Raw genomic sequence first — 17,210 nt, forward strand, 5'->3', positions numbered from 1 at the left:
TCTCGAGGCTCCTCTTTCAAGCTATCTTCGAACTCATTCAAAAAGGTTGGCATATGAACTACATTATGCATCCATGCAAGCCTCACTTCGTGGTAGACGAGTAGGCGGCGGGCTTCGTCGGGCGACAATATGGTATCCCAGGAAACATCCGAGGTGCCAAACTCAATTCCAGTGGCAGTGGTGGTACACGACAAGCTTCCTGGCGAAGTTGATACACGAGTTGTTGATGGCCTTGGTGGGGCTTCTGCCAACTTAAGAAGGCTCCGACGACCATGGGTAAGGAACTCGAGAGTCGCTGTTGCTTCTGTACTAGGAACGTTCAGAGTGGACTCTTGAATACTGAAAGCGGGTGTAACCCTCTGAGGGCTATGTGACGGTTCGAGAGAAATCTGGCTGCCCATGAGACGATGGTCCGACCCGTTCGGGTTTGACAGGCGAGTCTGGCGAGTCTGATGACTACCAGCGGGGGTGTTTTCCGCCGAAGTTGAGGGTTCCATGGGCAAAGGGTCTGAACAATCCAAACTGTTGTCTTTGCTGGCAACGATCACGGTTTCGCGATGGCATTTGGTCGCAATCCTTCGATCGATGCAAGAAGAACAGGGTATGGTCTTGGAGCAGCGAGTTTTGCGACGCGCACACTCAGTGCAGGATAACGCCTGGCGCTGACTTCTACGGGCGGACATGATACGAGGCATCACCACAAAGAATGCTTCTATCCACACTTGGCTTTGATACTCGCAAAAAGTTGGAAGGTGGGAGCGATTGCACGCCTGGGTTGCTGTGAGGTGGTTGGAGGTAATTACGTGTTAGAGGTCGGGAGGGACCATATCTCTTATCTTATCTTTGACTAATTGACTAAATCCCAGCTTAGGTACCTCAAGGTATCATCCGAAACCCCAGCCGTTCGCCTAAATGCTTTGCTGTTTGAGGTCCAGAAGTCGGAACTGCAATGATAACGATGCGAAAGAAATATTCTAGTAAATGCCCAGTTTTAGCGGAGGCTTTGGTCCTTGATCGTACACTTTTCTTGACTTGCTTTAAATCCGGGTATTGCGCTCGGGAGTGGGGTGATGCCGACTTTCGGCCGCGGACCAGATCTGGCCCGCGGCCGAGATTGGGTTGACCCCTCGCCCACCGATGCTTGCCTAAACCGCCTCTCGATTCTGCACAGTTATATATACATGATGCTGAACGGATAGACTAGACCGGTCGTACAGCTTTTTTTCGAGGTTATTTATCAAAGTGTAGTTTACACCCTTACTCTTCGTATATTGTCCAAGATGCCTATTCCCAGTATCGACTTCTCCGGTACGTTTCCGCATGCTCTACACAGCGTTCGCTCACTTAGTTAATATTACTTTGTAGCTGTATTCGCATCAGATGCTGGCGCTAAGAAGATTCTTGTGGAACAACTCGAGGCCGCATGCAGGAGTCATGGCTTCTTTCAACTCACAGGGCACGGCATTCCCCAATCTCTTCTAGATGCGGCTTTGGACCAGAGCAAAGAGCTATTCTCGCTACCGCTCGAGGTGAAAGAAAAGTATGATAAGAGTGAGTCTAGCGTTTTTTTAATTCGTTGCTTTCTTGCAGTCAACAAAACGGAATCCGAGGATGGGGCGCTAACGGGGCCATGTCCCTCTGGCTTCTAGATCTAGGCGGCTTCAATCGGGGATACGAACGCTTGCGATCTCAAAACTTCGAGGCGTTAGCACAAGGAGATCTGAAGGAAGGGTACTACTTTGGCAAGGACCTACGTATCGACAACCCTAAAGTACTCGAGCGCAAATTCAACCTAGGCCCAAACAAATACCCGAAAGACGTCACGGACCCCGTCCAATTTCGAAAGGTGATTGACGACTACCACGCCGCCATGTGCGTTCTCGCCGAGATCATCATCCGTACACTTTGCGCCACCATCGGAAATGATGATGACTGGGTTTCAGACTTTATTGACACACCCATCGCTGTTCTGCGTCTGTTGCATTACCCGCCTCAGGCCCCAAATGCCTCCGCAACGGAGCGAGGTACGTTTTGTTCTCTTCTTACGGAGTCTCTCTGTCTGACTCCGTTGTTCCTTGACAGGTATCGGCGCTCATACCGACTTTGGGGCCATAACTATTCTACTGCAGGATATGGTCGGTGGCCTGCAGGTGTGGGATCGCGCCTCCTCGGAATGGATCGACGTCAAACCCACAGAGGGTGCTCTCGTCGTGAACCTTGGGAACCTAATGATGCGCTGGACAAACGATAGGTATTTATCGAACCTGCACCGCGTCATCAACAAGTCGGGGAGGGAAAGATATAGCATTCCATTCTTTTTTTCGGGGAATCCTGATTTTGTGGTTGAATGCTTTTCGAAATGCAGAGGCGACGCAGGCCCTAAATATCCCCCGGTGACGGTTGGAGAGTGGATATCAGGTAGATACGCTGACACGTACGGTACCTCAAAAGACAACGCCTTCACAGAGCTGTCGTCTATCGATGCGAGTGCAGCATCAGCGTACAAGCCGAAGGAATAACGTCTAGAGAAAGTAAAGAGTGCTTGCTTCCTACACAGTTGGTCCTGTCATGGCATGGCTATATGTATGTGTATATAGACAGACATATAGTTGAAGGAACAATGATTAGCAGGGTCATCATGATCGAGGCTTTTGCTTTGTGTCACAGTTGATTGCCTTGACCATAATCTCAACGTCAGCTACACAATAGTCTACACATTTGATTTTTTTATAATGTAGAAAGGGTCGACTAGTCGGTTATTAACGTAATTCTAAGTAAAGTATTTGCACCCTGGCTGAGCTCCTCTTCTAAGTCCACGCTATGCTGTAGCCGGTGATGCACCCGAAGCCGGACCCAGAGCTGGTGCTGACTCTTGCTTTTCTTTGACCGGTTTTCGCCCAACGAGAACATGCCTATGCAAGTAAGAATAAGCCAGACGATCTTATAGCGGGAGAACTTACTGGGGCCAATAAGCGTGGATATTTCGGTCGTTTCCGTTCTTGCGGACTTCCATGAGAAAGACTCTGACCTCTTCGGGGCTCCAGTTCAAGGCACGTGTGAGGGGTGCCATCGTGATTGCCTCCATCCCCGTCATGAAATTTTCGTTGTTCCATGCTCCCAGCTCTTTGAAGTGTTTTTCTTTCGGCCAAGGGTTCGTCGGCCACTTGAAAGTACTTAGCGCCACATCTTCAAAACCGACCTCAACCATAAGTCCCCTCAGCTCGGGCGTATCAACCCATGCTGCTCCAAGCTTGATCGACGCTTCCATGAGATACTTGGACCAATCGGATAAAGCATGTTCGGGCTTCAAGGTTCCATCATCAGATTGAGCAAAAATAGCGGTTTCCTGAAGCTCAACATAACCACCAGGCTCCAGATTACTATGTTCGCACTGGTCAGCTCCAAGCTTCGTCGTTTCGTCTTGTGATCTACAAAGTGATCAGGCTTACTCGTAGCATCTTTGTAAGAAAATTCTCCAGTCTCTGATGCTAGACGTCATGAACCGGCTGTGGATGTATTGAAAGGGTTGTGAAAATGTCCACTCGTCTTCGATATCATCGACCTCGAACCTCACATTAGGAGGCACACTGAGATATTGGCATTGATGCTCGCTACGGAGATACCGACTTTGATTGAAACATACCTGCTAGGCTGAGTGGGAGAAAGGTCGATACCCAAGATATCGGCCTCCGGGTGGTCATCGCCAAACTGAACCGCCCAGATGATACCCGTGCCTGTACCGACATCAAGAACGCGGCCAACTTTGGCGTCTTCTCGACAGAGTGGAGCGATGCCAAGCTCGCCATCCATCGTGAGAAGACATAGGTGGTTAACCAAATCTATGGCACTAATTAGCGGAATGCTGACCCACGATCATGGTTGGAAATCAATACCAAGTCTATCAAGCTCGCGTTCATCGTTCGGGAACTGATATTCTAAAGAACAACTTCAGCAACCAAACTAATTGAGTCAATCTCAAAACCCACTTCCATCCTTGTATCGATGATAAGTACGACCATTCTCACGGCGATAGTCTAGGAGTGAGCTGCGCAGACTAGTACTAGAGGACGCAATGCTCTGTTACAAGTTCAGTGTCTGCAGCATCAATAATTTGCAGAAATGGCCATACTCACAGTCCCCATCTCTGAACGAGAATCATCTTGCTATAGGAATTTCATCAGATACAAGGTATGCCACTCATGGTGCGGTGTGTTAACGAACCTCCTCGTCAGCAGCGATCTGAACCTCAAAATCCTGAGGTGGATTAGCCATGATAGGTTACGGTGCTGAATCTCAGTTCAGACAAAAAGCTCCGAGTTTGGAAAAAGGGAAAGATAAATGACAGAGGAATATGACAGATTCGTCATGGCGGGTGGACTAATATAGGGTCAATGTTGGACCTCTTTTTGGCGCATGCAGCGCCGCCTTTCTGCACCAAACACTCAAAAAACCCCATGTCCATAGGCTGCTGAGTGGGCACGGATGTTTCCCCGCGCGAATAGAAGTTTAGCCGCCTGATGCACCACCGAAGTTCGCATGTTTGTCACATTCGATATTGGCGGGGCTATTTTTTGTTATTGGTCACAGCTTGGCCGGGGTTATAAGTCGTACGCAGGTTGGTGTGGAGTTTGTGTCTTCTTAATGCGGCATTGTTGTCGTACATAGTGCTGCCATGTTAAGAAGACCCGCGTCGATAGGCAAAACAAAGCAGGATATAATAGATACTACTGCCCGGTGTTAGAGCCAAGTCCAGCATTGTCCGACAATATGACATTCCCAGGATTGGCTCTCCCCCCGAGTTTAATGGGCCCAGTAATGAGGCTACCTAACCTTCCAAAAAAGAAGAAAAAGTAATCCTCTATTCGTTGGCAGAAACAAACACGAACAGCCTATACCACGAGATCATAGTCTATGTACTGCCCACTACCAGAGTATCTCCATCTACTGACGTATGCTGCTGGTTTTGGTTCAATAGCTTGACCATTTGTAGTTCCATATACTCCAATGACAACTCCCGTGTATCCACCGCTCACTAAAATTGTCCCGGCATGCCCAATTATTGTCATGTCAACAGCTTTCTGGTTGCATAGAGTCGGAAACCCAGCCATGAATGTGTAATGCGTCGTGTCCGATGCCACAATCTCCAAGCGGATTGGCGTGCGGTCTTGGTATTCTGGTGGCAGGGCTGAAATAACCGGTTGCGGCACGGTGACATTCTCGTTGCTACTGTATGATTGAATTTGAAGTAGTTTGCTGCCGTTTGTCTCGTTGTTGTACGTCACACCAAAGTCAATGTGTCTTTTCTCGTCCAGGTAGACAGAAATCCCAGCCTCTTCTCCAGGCAATTGAGGCTTAAAGTCTAGATCGACGCTGAATGAGAAGAGTGTTTCTGTCTGCCTGCGACCGACAAATGTGATGTCCTTTGTCAAAGTGCTATTCGGCATAATCACCGACGATAAGTTTCTTGATGATAGCTCAAGTTGTAATGTATTTGCATGTCCCTGGGGAGAAATCGAGTACGCTGACTCCCTTGGGTGTCGGATATGCACCCAATGTGAGGGCAGGACCGATCCAGGCGCAAAGTCGACCACATCAACGCCATGGTCAATCCTAGGTATACCACTGGAGTTGATATATGTGCCAGGAAGTGATGCCATCATCTGTCCTCTAACGGGTTCGAGCAGACGAGGCCACAGCCCATCACCAGCTGGCCAGGAAACCGGGAATAAGAACGTCTCTCGGCCCATGGGGTACGTCTCGAACTTGGCTCCTGAACGCACCGCTAATGCGACACCCCACCAGTGGCCGGTTGCTTTATCTTGGAAGATATCAGCATGGCCAACTGTTTGTATGTATGATGAGTTCAAGTGCTCGGCGGCAACAATTGGATTTGCTGGGTTGCCCTCGTAGGGACCATAGATAGCGCGGGAACGGGAGACAGAGCCGCGATGAGATTCTTTAGTACCTCCTTCAGCAACAAGGATATAGTACCAGTCGTCTTTCTTGTAAAGGTGTGGACCTTCGGCGGTTCCCAGGCCGGTGCCATTCCATGCGTACGAGAGATCCCCAAGAACCCCTGTTTCGATGTCAATGGTAGCCAGCGCAATCGCGGTGCCCGTAGATGAAACAGCAGCCCCAGTGAAATAGACGGTGTCATTGTCATCGTCGAAGAAGAGAGAAGGGTCGTAGCCGGTGAAATTGAATTCAGTAGGAATGCTCCATGATGATGCGTTGAAAGGATTATTTGTCGAGAATATGAGGTTTCGCATGGCGAATTCCTTATATGAAGTGATAGACACGAAGGTAGTCGTTACATAGAAGGTTTTGTTGTGATGGCGAATTGTTGACGCAAACAAGCCATCTTGGCCAGTTGGCGCGTTTTCCAGCTGTGGAAGCTGCTCGCGTCGATTGAGGACATGACTAGCAAGCGTCCAGTGGCGCAAATCTGTGCTTGAATAGACTGGGACACCAGGAAACCATGTAAAGGTTGATGTTACGCAAAAGACTGTCTCATCGACATGAACACAGCTTGGATCGGGGTGGAAGCCAGAAAGTACGGGGTTGAAATAACTGGCTTCAACTACCGCAACCAGGAGATAAACCAGAGCTATTATTTTCATCTTGATAAGGCCATGCTCGGCTCTCCGTCAGAGCGATTTCCGAAACCAGTGGTTTTGCACGCGAATTTATATTTGCTGAGCTCTGGAAGGCTGTATAAGGTAATACGAAAATGGATGGATACGAAAATTGAGTACGAATGAAAATACGAGTGTAACATCAGCGCGGGGCACCACACTAGTAGTACGCGGGGTTTGTTGAATCGATATTCCTTCACAGCTGCCGAGATGGGAACTATAAGGCGAGGCTAGCGCATGAAATGGAACTCGGCACAGAGAGTAAGATCGACCCGGATTCTGAGGAACCTCCGCTACGCGCATCCTTGAATGCTAAATCAATTTACCCTTCTCTGCATCTCCAACTAACCGCGTGCTACTGTAGCTACCACGCTATATTGACAGCCTCTTGTACTCGATGGAATAGTGCATGTCTTTGGGGGACGTAAGCCAGTGAATTAGATTTCGCATTCGAATCACACAACCAGCAGAGGTCTGAGGTCGACCAGAAACCCGCGCGGATTCAAACTTTTACCGCCACTCTACTTCTAGGAATACATAGCTAGTACAGAATGCACATACTCAAATGAAAAGATCAGTTTCTCCAGCCGTTGGGGCCACCCCAAGTTCCTTTGACCATGGAGGTGTAGTAGACCCACGGGAAGAAGTCCTTTTTCAAGTGGTAAAACGCACGTCTAGGAACTGCTTGGTCAAATCCAATAAGGTCGCCAAAAGTCTCCTTGGGAACTCCACCATACTTGAACTCGGCAAGCAATAGTTTGCCATACTCGGTAGGAATTGGGCAAGAGGTGTAGCCATCGTACAAGGGTTGAGGCTCGGCGCCGTCCAATGACCGCAGCAGGTTGCTGACAAGAATCGGAGCCTGAGATGTGATTGCTGCAGCAGTCTTAGAGGTGGGTAGACTAGATGCATCACCTGCCGACCAGACATTGGGGAATTTAGTGTGTCGGGTTGTTGCTTGATCAACACTGACATAGCCGGCAGCATCGGCGAGAGGGCTGCTCTTGACAAAAGCATGGGGGCCCATCTTCGGGACGACATGCATGAGGTCAAACTGCTTTGTGACCTTTTCCTTCCCGTCAGGACGGCCGAAGGTGGCTTTGTTACCATCCACGGAGAGGAGATCGTGCTGAAAGAGTCCCTCGACGCCCCTTTCCTTGCGCAATTCTTCAAGCTTTGCGCTGTATTTGGGGACACCAAACATGGTGGGAAGGCCAGTGGCAAAGCTGATCTTAATGGACGAGCTTGCAGGGTCGTTGGGGTTATACAGGCCGGCACGCTTCCAGTGGTCGAGGGCAAGCCACATGATCTTCTGGGGAGCGCCAGCACACTTGATCACACCGGCGGGTTGGGTAAAGATTGCGTTTCCCTTCTGAAGTCTTCCGAAAGTGCCGAATACCTTGTCACAAGTATCATAGCCGTAAATAGAAGACACAAGGGAACCGGGGTCTGCAAGAGCCTCGGGTAAGCCCTTGACGCTGCCGTAATCGATGTTGATACCAGGAGCAACAACGAGCTGCTCGTAGCCAAGTTTATCGCCATTCCCAAGCTTGATGTTGTTTTCCTCGGGGTTGAAGGAGCTTACTCCCTGCTGGTAGAACTTGAGTTTGGGGTCGACCAGGCTCTCAAGGGGCCTCCGCAATTCTTGTTTTGACTTGAGGCCACCGCCGACCAACGTCCAGCCTGGCTGATAGTGGTGCCATTCGGCCGGATCAACAACAGCAATGTCATCCTGAGAAAACCGGCCGGACCGCAACAACTGGTGGCTAATGGTCAGACCTGCGCTGCCTCCTCCGACGACAACAACTTTGTGGTTCCGAGCAGCGGAGCTCACGGGGGCTACTGTCGCGAAATTCCGAATCTCAGAAGCCTTTGCAACAATCCGGGCGCGGCTGGCATGGCGCGATGCCAAAGTCGCGCGACTAGCAAGCATTTCGAAGTAAATGAAGAAGGAGTGCTGTGAAAAGTTTGCAGAACAGGTGATGGCGGTATTTTTTTAGGGGAGGGTTGGACCACGAGATGTCGTGATGATAAAGCACAGAGATGAGCCAACTCAAGTAAGTATGGCGCCTGAAAAGAAACGGGGTGCGCCGACTGGAAAATGAAAACGCCGAAGCTTAAAAAGAGGTGCGGGGCCCACTCCACTGTCGGACCCAACAGACGAGTTAAATTGTCAGGATTGCAAGCCGCGCCGAGCATCCCCCGACAGCCGTAAGTGTCCGCTAAAGAAACTTCCTCATTCCCGGGCTTGACATCCAGTTGGGCTTCCTTCAGTGAAAGAGCCGCACCGGCCGGCCGGCTTGTCGGTGAGACTAGTCGGCGAGAATGGTCGCCGATTTCATTTACAACTCCCCGACCGGCACGGGCAACCGCCGGGTTGCAGTGGGGATCTCGTTCGATGTTTAAACTTTCTTTCGGTTGCTCCCAGTATTAAAGGTTTCGGCTGATTGACCCCCCACCACTCGGTCCATTTACATTGTGCATCCTCAACTTTTAGTTGCATCATTGCCTCCAGCAGCTTGCATCGCCAAACCCCACTCGCTCTCTCCTATATTCACTGTCGCGACTCACCTTCGAAATGACACCCATGCGCGCGTGTGTGAATAAACAAGTCCAGTCGTGCTGTCTATCGTCACCAGGGATTGCAAAATCACCACTCATCCGAATAACTTGCAGCACTCAGGTGCGTGCTGTGCATGACACCAGGGCAACCAGGGCCGTCCATCCAGATGCCTTCCCTGCGCGTCGGCCTGCCATGTTACCAAGTGGCGGCTTTGCAACCCCCCTCTCTAAACGGCGGAATATCTCAAATGCGATAAGTCAGTCCGGAAGATACTCATACAGCACAGCCCCTGTCGATACCACACAGCCTGTCATTCACGATGTCTTTGAGTCAAGGACAGGAACCTGGCAATACGTCGTTGCAGACCCAGCGACGAAAGCTGCGGTCATCATTGACCCAGTCCTGGATTATGACCGCACAACTCAAATTATCACCACTTCTTCAGCTGACGAGTTGCTTCGATTGGTCGAAGAAAAGGGCTACCGAGTCTTGCGGATCCTAGAAACTCATGCACATGCAGATCACCTCACTGCAGCTTCGTACCTACAGAAGCGCATCGCAGAGGAGCATGGTAACAGGCCACAGATTGGCATCGGACGGCGCATCGGACAGGTACAGGACTTATTCGGCCAACGATATGACGTGCCTAGCCAAGAGCGTCATGGTGCTTTTGACAAACTCTTTGAAGACGATGAGAGTTTTAGCATCGGTAACCTGAGCGCGACTGCCATTCATCTCCCCGGGCACACGCCTGACCATCTGGGCTATAAGATCGGAGGTAGGGCCCCTGGGACGCCACGTTATCATATTTACTTTTGCTGATGTTCTTGACAAGACAATGTGTTCTGCGGTGACTCCCTTTTCCACGTGGACATTGGGACTGCTCGATGTGACTTTCCTGGGGGAAGTGCCAACAACCTTTATCACTCGGGCCGCAGGCTTCTTAGTCTTCCAGACCACGTCAAAGTTTGGACAGGCCATGACTATCCCCCGGACGATCGAGAAGGCCCAGTGCCATGGATGACAGTCAGCGATCACAGAAAGCTAAACAAACACTTACGGGACGGTATCACCGAGGAGGAATTCGTTGCGCAACGCAAAGAGCGCGATGCTAAGCTCGGTGAGCCAAAGCTACTTCACCAGTCTCTGCAGACAAACATCCGAGCTGGCAAGCTGCCACAACCAACGGCTTCTGGGCACCGTATGCTTCGTGTACCTATGAAACTTGGAGACCTGCAATGGTGACCAACAAGATACCGCTGGCCGCGGTCGGGAGCGTGAACACTGTGTCAGTTATCTACGGAGGCTAGCGCCGCCAGAATGGGCGGTTTTGAGTGTGATGGGGATACGAAAGTTGGTGGCGATCATCGAGAGCCTCATTCCCGGCTACATGTAATGGTGATTGGGTTGTTGATGTACCATTGTGGCATTGCCTTGAAAACTATTGTACCTAGAGGGGAAGGACGCGCCCGGGGCGCTGAGAACGTAATGAGTGGGCTTGTAAGGAAACCCGATTGGCAAGGGAGGGGAGTGGTTCTTTGATCGCACTGGCCCAACTTCTTATTCCGTCGTCAATGTAATACAAGCAGATAAATTCAATTCTTTTGGTATTTGTGTTGTTCTCACAAAGGCAACGCAGAGAGTAAGGCCAAATGCCACAACAATGGTCGAAGCTTAGGGGTAAGGTTTGACACGCGCTTGATACACCTATTGTATAAGGCACGTGGGCCACTGTCAATGTAACAACACAACACAGGCCTACAAGCGGGGAGGCACAGTAGCTAAACTCACTGAGCTTAAAAGTGATGAGACCATTCCGGTGGAAGCAATTCTTGGCCGAGCCGGTTCACGCTTGGCCTTTGCAATTAAATGCCCTTGTGGGGGAGTAGCCTTTTTCCATGGGCAAACAGACGCTCTGGGCTATACTACAAGGAAGCCTAGCGCAAGGAAAATCATGTCTAGCAGTGTTTTGAACCCCGTCGAGGTGACCCCTGTCAACAGAATCAAAGACAACCTCGAAACCATTGAAATTGAGTAAGGGCAAAAGACGCCCAGTGTTGGGTACTTCAGGTTCGTCTCACCAACGGCCCTACCGAGGCGACCGACTTGAATGAAAAAATGGGAGGAGACGAAAAGAATCAATGAAATCATTCGTTGCAGCGTTCGATCCGGCTACCCGAAACGTTCTGAAGTCTATGCGCAGCCCATTTGCTGTACGTGAGTTTGGGCCATTTCGGCCATCGCATTGTTTCACATGCCGGTGCGAACATCAGATGAGAACCGATCACACACAAAGAGACTCAGTCGGCATCCATGCGTCGGCTAGATTGCCGGGGGATGGAACCTCAGCAACTTCGGATTGTGCTATTGATCTCGAGTCTGAACGAGGCGACACGTCATGCTCACTCCAGAAACTCAGATGAATCATAGCTAATTTATGTGGCATGTGCAAACAAAACCCCTCTCGTCCGCTGTCCAGCTGCAAATCAAGCCACACTCACGGAGAATTATCACGTTTTTACAAGGTTTCAATGTCACCGTTGGGGTTCAGGCAACACTGCCTTGTGTGATCGCGCTCTCCGACGCTGCTGAGTCAAAGTCGATCGTCAGTGGCACCCGATCAATCCGAGTCTTCTCACTACAAACACGGGGCGACACCGGATAACACTATTGCGTCGTGTGGATGGAATCGAGTACTAATGAGTCAGCACTATGAGGACGCGACGACTTCAGTGCCGCCGCTCGCATTGCCACCAAAAACAGCCCCTCAGAAAGCCAATCGATTGTATCCCGTACTGTCTCTTCTCTCGGTAATACTATTATTCATTTCGGCCGGGGCTGGTATAGCTTTATCAGCTGTGGTCTTGTTCCAGGATCTCGAGTCAACAGAGGTCCTCGATCCTCTTAGCCGAGCTGTTTTCTTCGTTGCTTCCTGCATGAGTCTCGTCTACGTCTTCACGCATTTAGTCGCTGGACGAACAGCGTACATCAAGAACTATGGATCTCCAACTAAATACGGCAAATATGTTGCCGGCTTTGCCTTTTTGCTGGCTAGGCTAGGTCTTCCCGTTTGGGTGGCAGCCATCACTTTGTCGATATTTGTGGCTGTGAACATTGGACTGGATCTTTCCAAGGGGGTTCAAGAAAATCTCCCATGGCTAAATGTCATAATCAGCATATCTTCCTTGTGAGTGATTGAATCCAAAGGGACTGGATGGTCAGAGCTAATACCTTCACAAGGTTTTCTCTCGCAGCAGTACTTGCAGTTATTGAGATGGCAGATCGTCCATTCGCGACTCTAGGCATTTCTCAAGCTTGGTTCATTCGAGGCGAGGATCCACTAGCATGTCCTGATGATGACGACGACCTTGAGCCGGGAGTCGTCTATATGACGCCGAGCCTCCAGGAGAATATCGAGAAGCACGCCGAAAAGCCCCGTGTGCCAAGCAAACCCCAGAAGCGAAAGCGCAAGACTCTGACGAAAAGGAATCCTCAAGAGCCTCAGCGAAGAGCTTTGTAAGTAACTTTACTTCTGTTCATAATATGACTGAAGACTAACGAAATTGCTAGACGCCATGCCAGAAGCATATCCATGCCAACTCCCTTGAATGCTGTCTTCGGGGACCGCCCTGGTGCCGTGATGCCCGACTCTCCGGTGTCCTCCAGTGCATTTGCATGGAAGCCACCGACGAGGGATGGCGCGACACCAAAAGCAGCCGGGAGAGTGGCACTCGATGATTGGGTTACGTGGCGTGAACATGCCAGTATGCGACAAGGGGATTCCGACATATCCACCAATGCCTCGGCACGGCCTGGCGAAGTGATTTTGCCATCCATGCCTCGGCAAGCTGAGTACTCTCCGCGTAGTCAGGCTCTACTTGAAGAACAGGGGAGGTATGATTCAAGAAGATGGACTGCTATCGGCATGCAATCACCTCCCATCAACGGTCGATTTCTGGATATTCCATTCAGAAGGCCGCTGACTCCATTGATGACCATGGAAGAAGAAAACAGACTCGTAGGGCGCAGACCTTCGACCCGGGATGGGGATTGGGAGGCAAACTATCATTTACAGATGAGGCAAGCTAGCCAGCCAGCAAGTTCACGCACCACGACGACATTTAGATCGTCTCGTTATGGTCTTGAGGCTACTCCAGACCATCCTCCTTCACTCCCACACATTGCAACCCTCGTAACCAGAGCGGATGGCATTACCAATAGCATTCGACCTGACAGCAATGTATTGCCAAACGAGGGACGACGGAGGCGTAGGATATCAAGTGTCAGTTCTCTTGAGGGGCGACGTCTTACGTACAGGACAGAGAGTCGAGTCATATCTGAGCAAAGCTCACGGCCAAGCACACGTCCGCCGAGCCAACATCCGTCTATAGCAGCACTAGCTACACGACCTGCGAGCCCGACATCGACGGTCCGGTCCATGAGATCCGATGTGCACAACTTTTCCAGGCCTCGAACCTCGGCAGCTGCTAGAATGCAGTCAAAAGTTGCTAGGCGTCTCCGTGCACTCAAGCAGCAGGAGACCGAAAATGCCAGGCGGTCCCAGGTGGAGGGACCTCTCCCGGCGTCTCCCAGCTCTCCGATTTCTCCTGCCACACCAAGAACAGTCCGAGCCGCAGCGGTGAGAACTCTTCAAGACAGGCTCGGTAAGAGGAATCTCAAGAAGCAAGCGGAGGAAAGCCCCCGCCCCGCAACTCCGGAGACACCACGAACAGCCAGAGCCACGGCGGTCAAAAATCTACAAGAGCGGCTGGGAAAGCGAATGATGCGGCGAAATGGAGAAGAACTTGCCCAAGCAGTATAGTAGTTTAGTCGTTCTCGGCAAGCACCTGGGTTTTGTCGAAATAAACGTAATGCAAGGTGACGTTAGAAGTATATGAGTGGGCGCAAAGTAATTAGTAACTAGATCAATTACTTCTTGGAGACTTAGAATCTCTTGAGATTGTATTGAACAAAATTAGAAGGAATCCAATAATCATGTTTTTGCTATGCTTTCTGTTGTACTCATTCAAGGGGCCACCAGGGCTCCTTGTTGTTTCTTCCAAGGCCAAAGTTCCCAAGCAAGCAACCCAAAGTCTCGTCAACGAGAATGAAATAATCAGAACGATAAGACACAGCCACTAAAGAGGAGCACTTTTACAATGCTCGCCTCTCCTCTAGAGCCCCAGCATCAACCTGCACACCTGACTACGCACCCAGCTCATCGCTATGGAGACCCTTCTCGGGGGCTGTAGTATGCTCTTCCCTGGAGTCCTGACTTTTCGTCCCTAACTGCAAAGTCTCTATCCCATAAAGCCGCCTCTATGGTCTCATACGCAACATCGACGTGCTCTGGAGTTGAGTCGTCAACCTCGCGGTCTTGAACAATCTTCCAGCCTGCGCGAGAGAATCTGCGGCGGGTTTTGTTGTTCATGCCTACCAGCCTAAGTGACATCTGTTTTCCTACATGCTGTTTCGCTCCCTCCTTCAACTCAGAAAGTGTCTGTACACCGGTTACGTCGATAAAGGGGACATGTGTCAGGTCCCAGACCATGACAGCCATCTGCTTGCTCGAGGGCATCACGTTGTCTCGCTTCCGCAACATTTCGATGCGTTTAGACGATGCCACACTCCAAGACCTATCGACTGATTTGCTCTGTGACTGATCCCCAACCTCTTGTCGTTCAAACTGTACTTTAACGGACTCAAGCACTGACTTCTTGATGCGGCCGGCGTTTGGGAAGAAGATCGAGTCGGTGAAACTGACCAGCATGGCGTCTTCGGGAACGAATGTATCTTCTGCAGCAGAAGACACAGCCGCCTGCTCTCGCTGAATCGTGCGATTCTGGCCACTTGTAGCTGAGAACGTCTTGACCTTCGGGAATGCGGATCGAACCAAGGTGTATCCTATGCTGAACAACACCGCAAAAGCAATGCCCATCTCTGTAGACACAAAAAGTGTGACCCAGAAAGAGAGCATCGAAGCTACAAAGTCCATGAACGAAATTCGCCAGTAACGGTAAAACACGGAAACAGGGCCAATGATGTGTATAACGGCCATGATCTGGTGAAATTCTGTTAGCTTGCGCCGATATAAGAAAGGAGGGGCATTTCGAACGTACGATAATTGCGGAAAGAGTAGCTTTGGGGATCCAAAACAGAGCTCCTGAAAGCTTGTACAAGGTAAGCAGAATAAACCCAGCGGTAAAGGCGCCGCTGAGCGGACTCTTGACACCGCACTCTGAGTTCACAGCTGTTCTTGACATGGCACCGCCCACGCTCATTGCTCCAAAAAGGCTGTTGATTGTGTTTGTGATACCGAGATAACAGAGCTCTTGGCTTTCGTCGATTGCGTAGCTGTTCTTTCGGCCAAAAGCCTTTCCGATGGCCAGATGCTCGAGGGCTGAAGCTACGAGAGGGGCGATTGCTCTGGTGGTAACCTTGGACACAAGGTCTCCGGCAGGAATCTTTGGCGCTTGAAGACCGTTGGCCTTAACCTTGCTGATAGCCCACAAGGGGTCTGCTCTATCTTTGTTGACTAGGAAACTGATTGTCGTGTGGATGAGCAATAGGATGACCGCTCGGCTACTGCAGGCGAATTTGATTATTGCGCTCTTCTTTCCCCACTTCTTTCCAATGAATTCGAGAATGTACAGCATTAAAATGCCACTGAATCCAATAGCGATAGTAAGAGGCTCCATCTCCGGGATACGTGACAGAACGTTACTGATGATAGCCGAGGTGCCGGAGGGAACATCGCTAAGGCCAACAAGCGAGCCAACCTGGCCCAAAAGAATCGTAATAGCAGCTGCAGACAGAAATCCAGAAAGAACAGGGACTGAAATGTATTCCAAGATAAAGCCGAGTTTGAGCAGTCCAACAATGAGCGAGTATATGCCGACCATCAACGCGACGGCTGATGAGATGTCCTGAGCAGCAAACCCTTCCGTCTTGAGATCCGTTATAATCTCGGCGGTAAGGAGGCCCATGATGGAAGTTGGCCCGGTGGAGAGGTCTGAGTCAATGTTAGAAAATGAGTACACCTGAGCATATTGGCCGTACGCACCTTTCGAAGTTCCCATGAAGACGTAAATAGCAGCTGGTAGCCAGCTAGAATAGAGACCAAACTCCCCGGGGATTGTTGCTATCTTCGCATAAGCCAATGCTTGGGGAATCATCATGACACCAATCGTCATTCCTGCAATAAAGTCGGATAGGAGCCATTTCGGGTGATACTGCGGAAGCCACTGAACAATCGGAACTTTCTCGATGAGATACTGTCCGGTTGCTTGGGGCAATCTTGGGAGTCCTGAGGCCACCTTTCTCCGAACTGTATTGATAGTGCTGTCTGTCTGGAAATCAGACTTGGCTTCCTCGAAGAACTTCATGATTATTGCCGTCAAAGGGTGTCCCCCTACAAAAACGAATTCTGGCAAGTGATCAAAGCAAAGAGAGAGAATGTGTCTGTTTTGTAATCGTCAAGGTCGAGACAGCACACCTCATCAAACGAACCATGATCTTCGACGGTAAGAGCTATACCTTTTATCGGATGTGTCTGCGTGAACGGCTTTCTTGCCGTGCGGTCAGACTTCATACTTTCTAATGGTAGACTGCGGCAATCTACTACCTAGAAGGGGCGAAGTATTGGGATGACTGATTTCATGCATTAAACTTTGAGTGGCATTCCGATGCCAGCTGCGGCGAGCGAGCTGCCGGGACAACCCTTTCTCGTATTGATGTTCCAAAGTATTCCGATGCCAAATTAAGAACTGTGCGTCTTTCTGGTGTGTGCTCCCATTCGATGATTGGCCTTGGCCTGTTTGTCTCTTTATTTAGCCACGGCGAAAGCTTGACAGTCAGCGGATAGCAGATATGATCCTGAACCATTTGAGTGTTCAGTAGTCTCCCTGTCAAGTAACATGTCGTTCGGCATTTAGTGTGGTGCTGGATAATATGCTTGAGATGGCTCTTGCGATTTGAATATTGTTCACGCAAAGATAACTGCTCCACATCGG

At 50.2% G+C, this 17,210-nt stretch overlaps 7 protein-coding genes across 7 annotated transcripts; 3 read left to right on the plus strand and 4 right to left on the minus strand.

Annotated features, from left to right (window-relative positions):
* Positions 1 to 1,280: 1,280 nt before the first annotated feature.
* Positions 1,281 to 2,519, plus strand: CTAM01_11691 (uncharacterized protein; the record flags this gene model as incomplete). The annotated part of the gene is made up of 4 exons (XM_060527701.1): positions 1,281 to 1,308; positions 1,366 to 1,551; positions 1,656 to 2,024; positions 2,083 to 2,519. 4 exons carry the CDS (start codon positions 1,281 to 1,283, stop codon positions 2,517 to 2,519), a joined length of 1,020 nt encoding a protein of 339 aa, XP_060377605.1.
* Positions 2,520 to 2,818: 299 nt separating this feature from the next.
* On the minus strand, positions 2,819 to 4,272 carry CTAM01_11692 (uncharacterized protein; the record flags this gene model as incomplete). Its single annotated transcript, XM_060527702.1, has 8 exons — positions 2,819 to 2,912; positions 2,961 to 3,380; positions 3,450 to 3,587; positions 3,644 to 3,839; positions 3,894 to 3,935; positions 3,987 to 4,077; positions 4,134 to 4,163; positions 4,222 to 4,272. 8 exons carry the CDS (start codon positions 4,270 to 4,272, stop codon positions 2,819 to 2,821), a joined length of 1,062 nt encoding a protein of 353 aa, XP_060377606.1.
* Positions 4,273 to 4,889: 617 nt separating this feature from the next.
* Positions 4,890 to 6,269, minus strand: CTAM01_11693 (beta-xylosidase; the record flags this gene model as incomplete). Its single annotated transcript, XM_060527703.1, has 1 exon — positions 4,890 to 6,269. The coding sequence occupies one exon, from the start codon at positions 6,267 to 6,269 to the stop codon at positions 4,890 to 4,892; it is 1,380 nt and encodes a 459-aa protein (XP_060377607.1).
* A 940-nt stretch (positions 6,270 to 7,209) lies between these two features.
* On the minus strand, positions 7,210 to 8,568 carry CTAM01_11694 (Sulfide:quinone oxidoreductase/flavo-binding protein; the record flags this gene model as incomplete). The annotated part of the gene is made up of 1 exon (XM_060527704.1): positions 7,210 to 8,568. One exon carries the CDS (start codon positions 8,566 to 8,568, stop codon positions 7,210 to 7,212), a length of 1,359 nt encoding a protein of 452 aa, XP_060377608.1.
* Positions 8,569 to 9,390: 822 nt separating this feature from the next.
* CTAM01_11695 (metallo-beta-lactamase superfamily protein) lies at positions 9,391 to 10,443 on the plus strand (the record flags this gene model as incomplete). The annotated part of the gene is made up of 2 exons (XM_060527705.1): positions 9,391 to 9,976; positions 10,034 to 10,443. The coding sequence occupies 2 exons, from the start codon at positions 9,391 to 9,393 to the stop codon at positions 10,441 to 10,443; spliced, it is 996 nt and encodes a 331-aa protein (XP_060377609.1).
* A 2,143-nt stretch (positions 10,444 to 12,586) lies between these two features.
* Positions 12,587 to 14,020, plus strand: CTAM01_11696 (uncharacterized protein; the record flags this gene model as incomplete). Its single annotated transcript, XM_060527706.1, has 4 exons — positions 12,587 to 12,714; positions 12,769 to 12,962; positions 13,066 to 13,092; positions 13,593 to 14,020. The coding sequence occupies 4 exons, from the start codon at positions 12,587 to 12,589 to the stop codon at positions 14,018 to 14,020; spliced, it is 777 nt and encodes a 258-aa protein (XP_060377610.1).
* A 402-nt stretch (positions 14,021 to 14,422) lies between these two features.
* Positions 14,423 to 16,583, minus strand: CTAM01_11697 (sulfate permease; the record flags this gene model as incomplete). The annotated part of the gene is made up of 2 exons (XM_060527707.1): positions 14,423 to 15,259; positions 15,318 to 16,583. The coding sequence occupies 2 exons, from the start codon at positions 16,581 to 16,583 to the stop codon at positions 14,423 to 14,425; spliced, it is 2,103 nt and encodes a 700-aa protein (XP_060377611.1).
* Between the last annotated feature and the right edge of the window lie 627 nt (positions 16,584 to 17,210).

This window comes from Colletotrichum tamarilloi (assembly GCF_030869305.1).
Source record: "Colletotrichum tamarilloi strain Tom-12 chromosome Unknown Scaffold_66.1, whole genome shotgun sequence".
In the NCBI taxonomy this organism is placed as follows: Eukaryota; Fungi; Ascomycota; class Sordariomycetes; order Glomerellales; family Glomerellaceae; genus Colletotrichum; species Colletotrichum tamarilloi.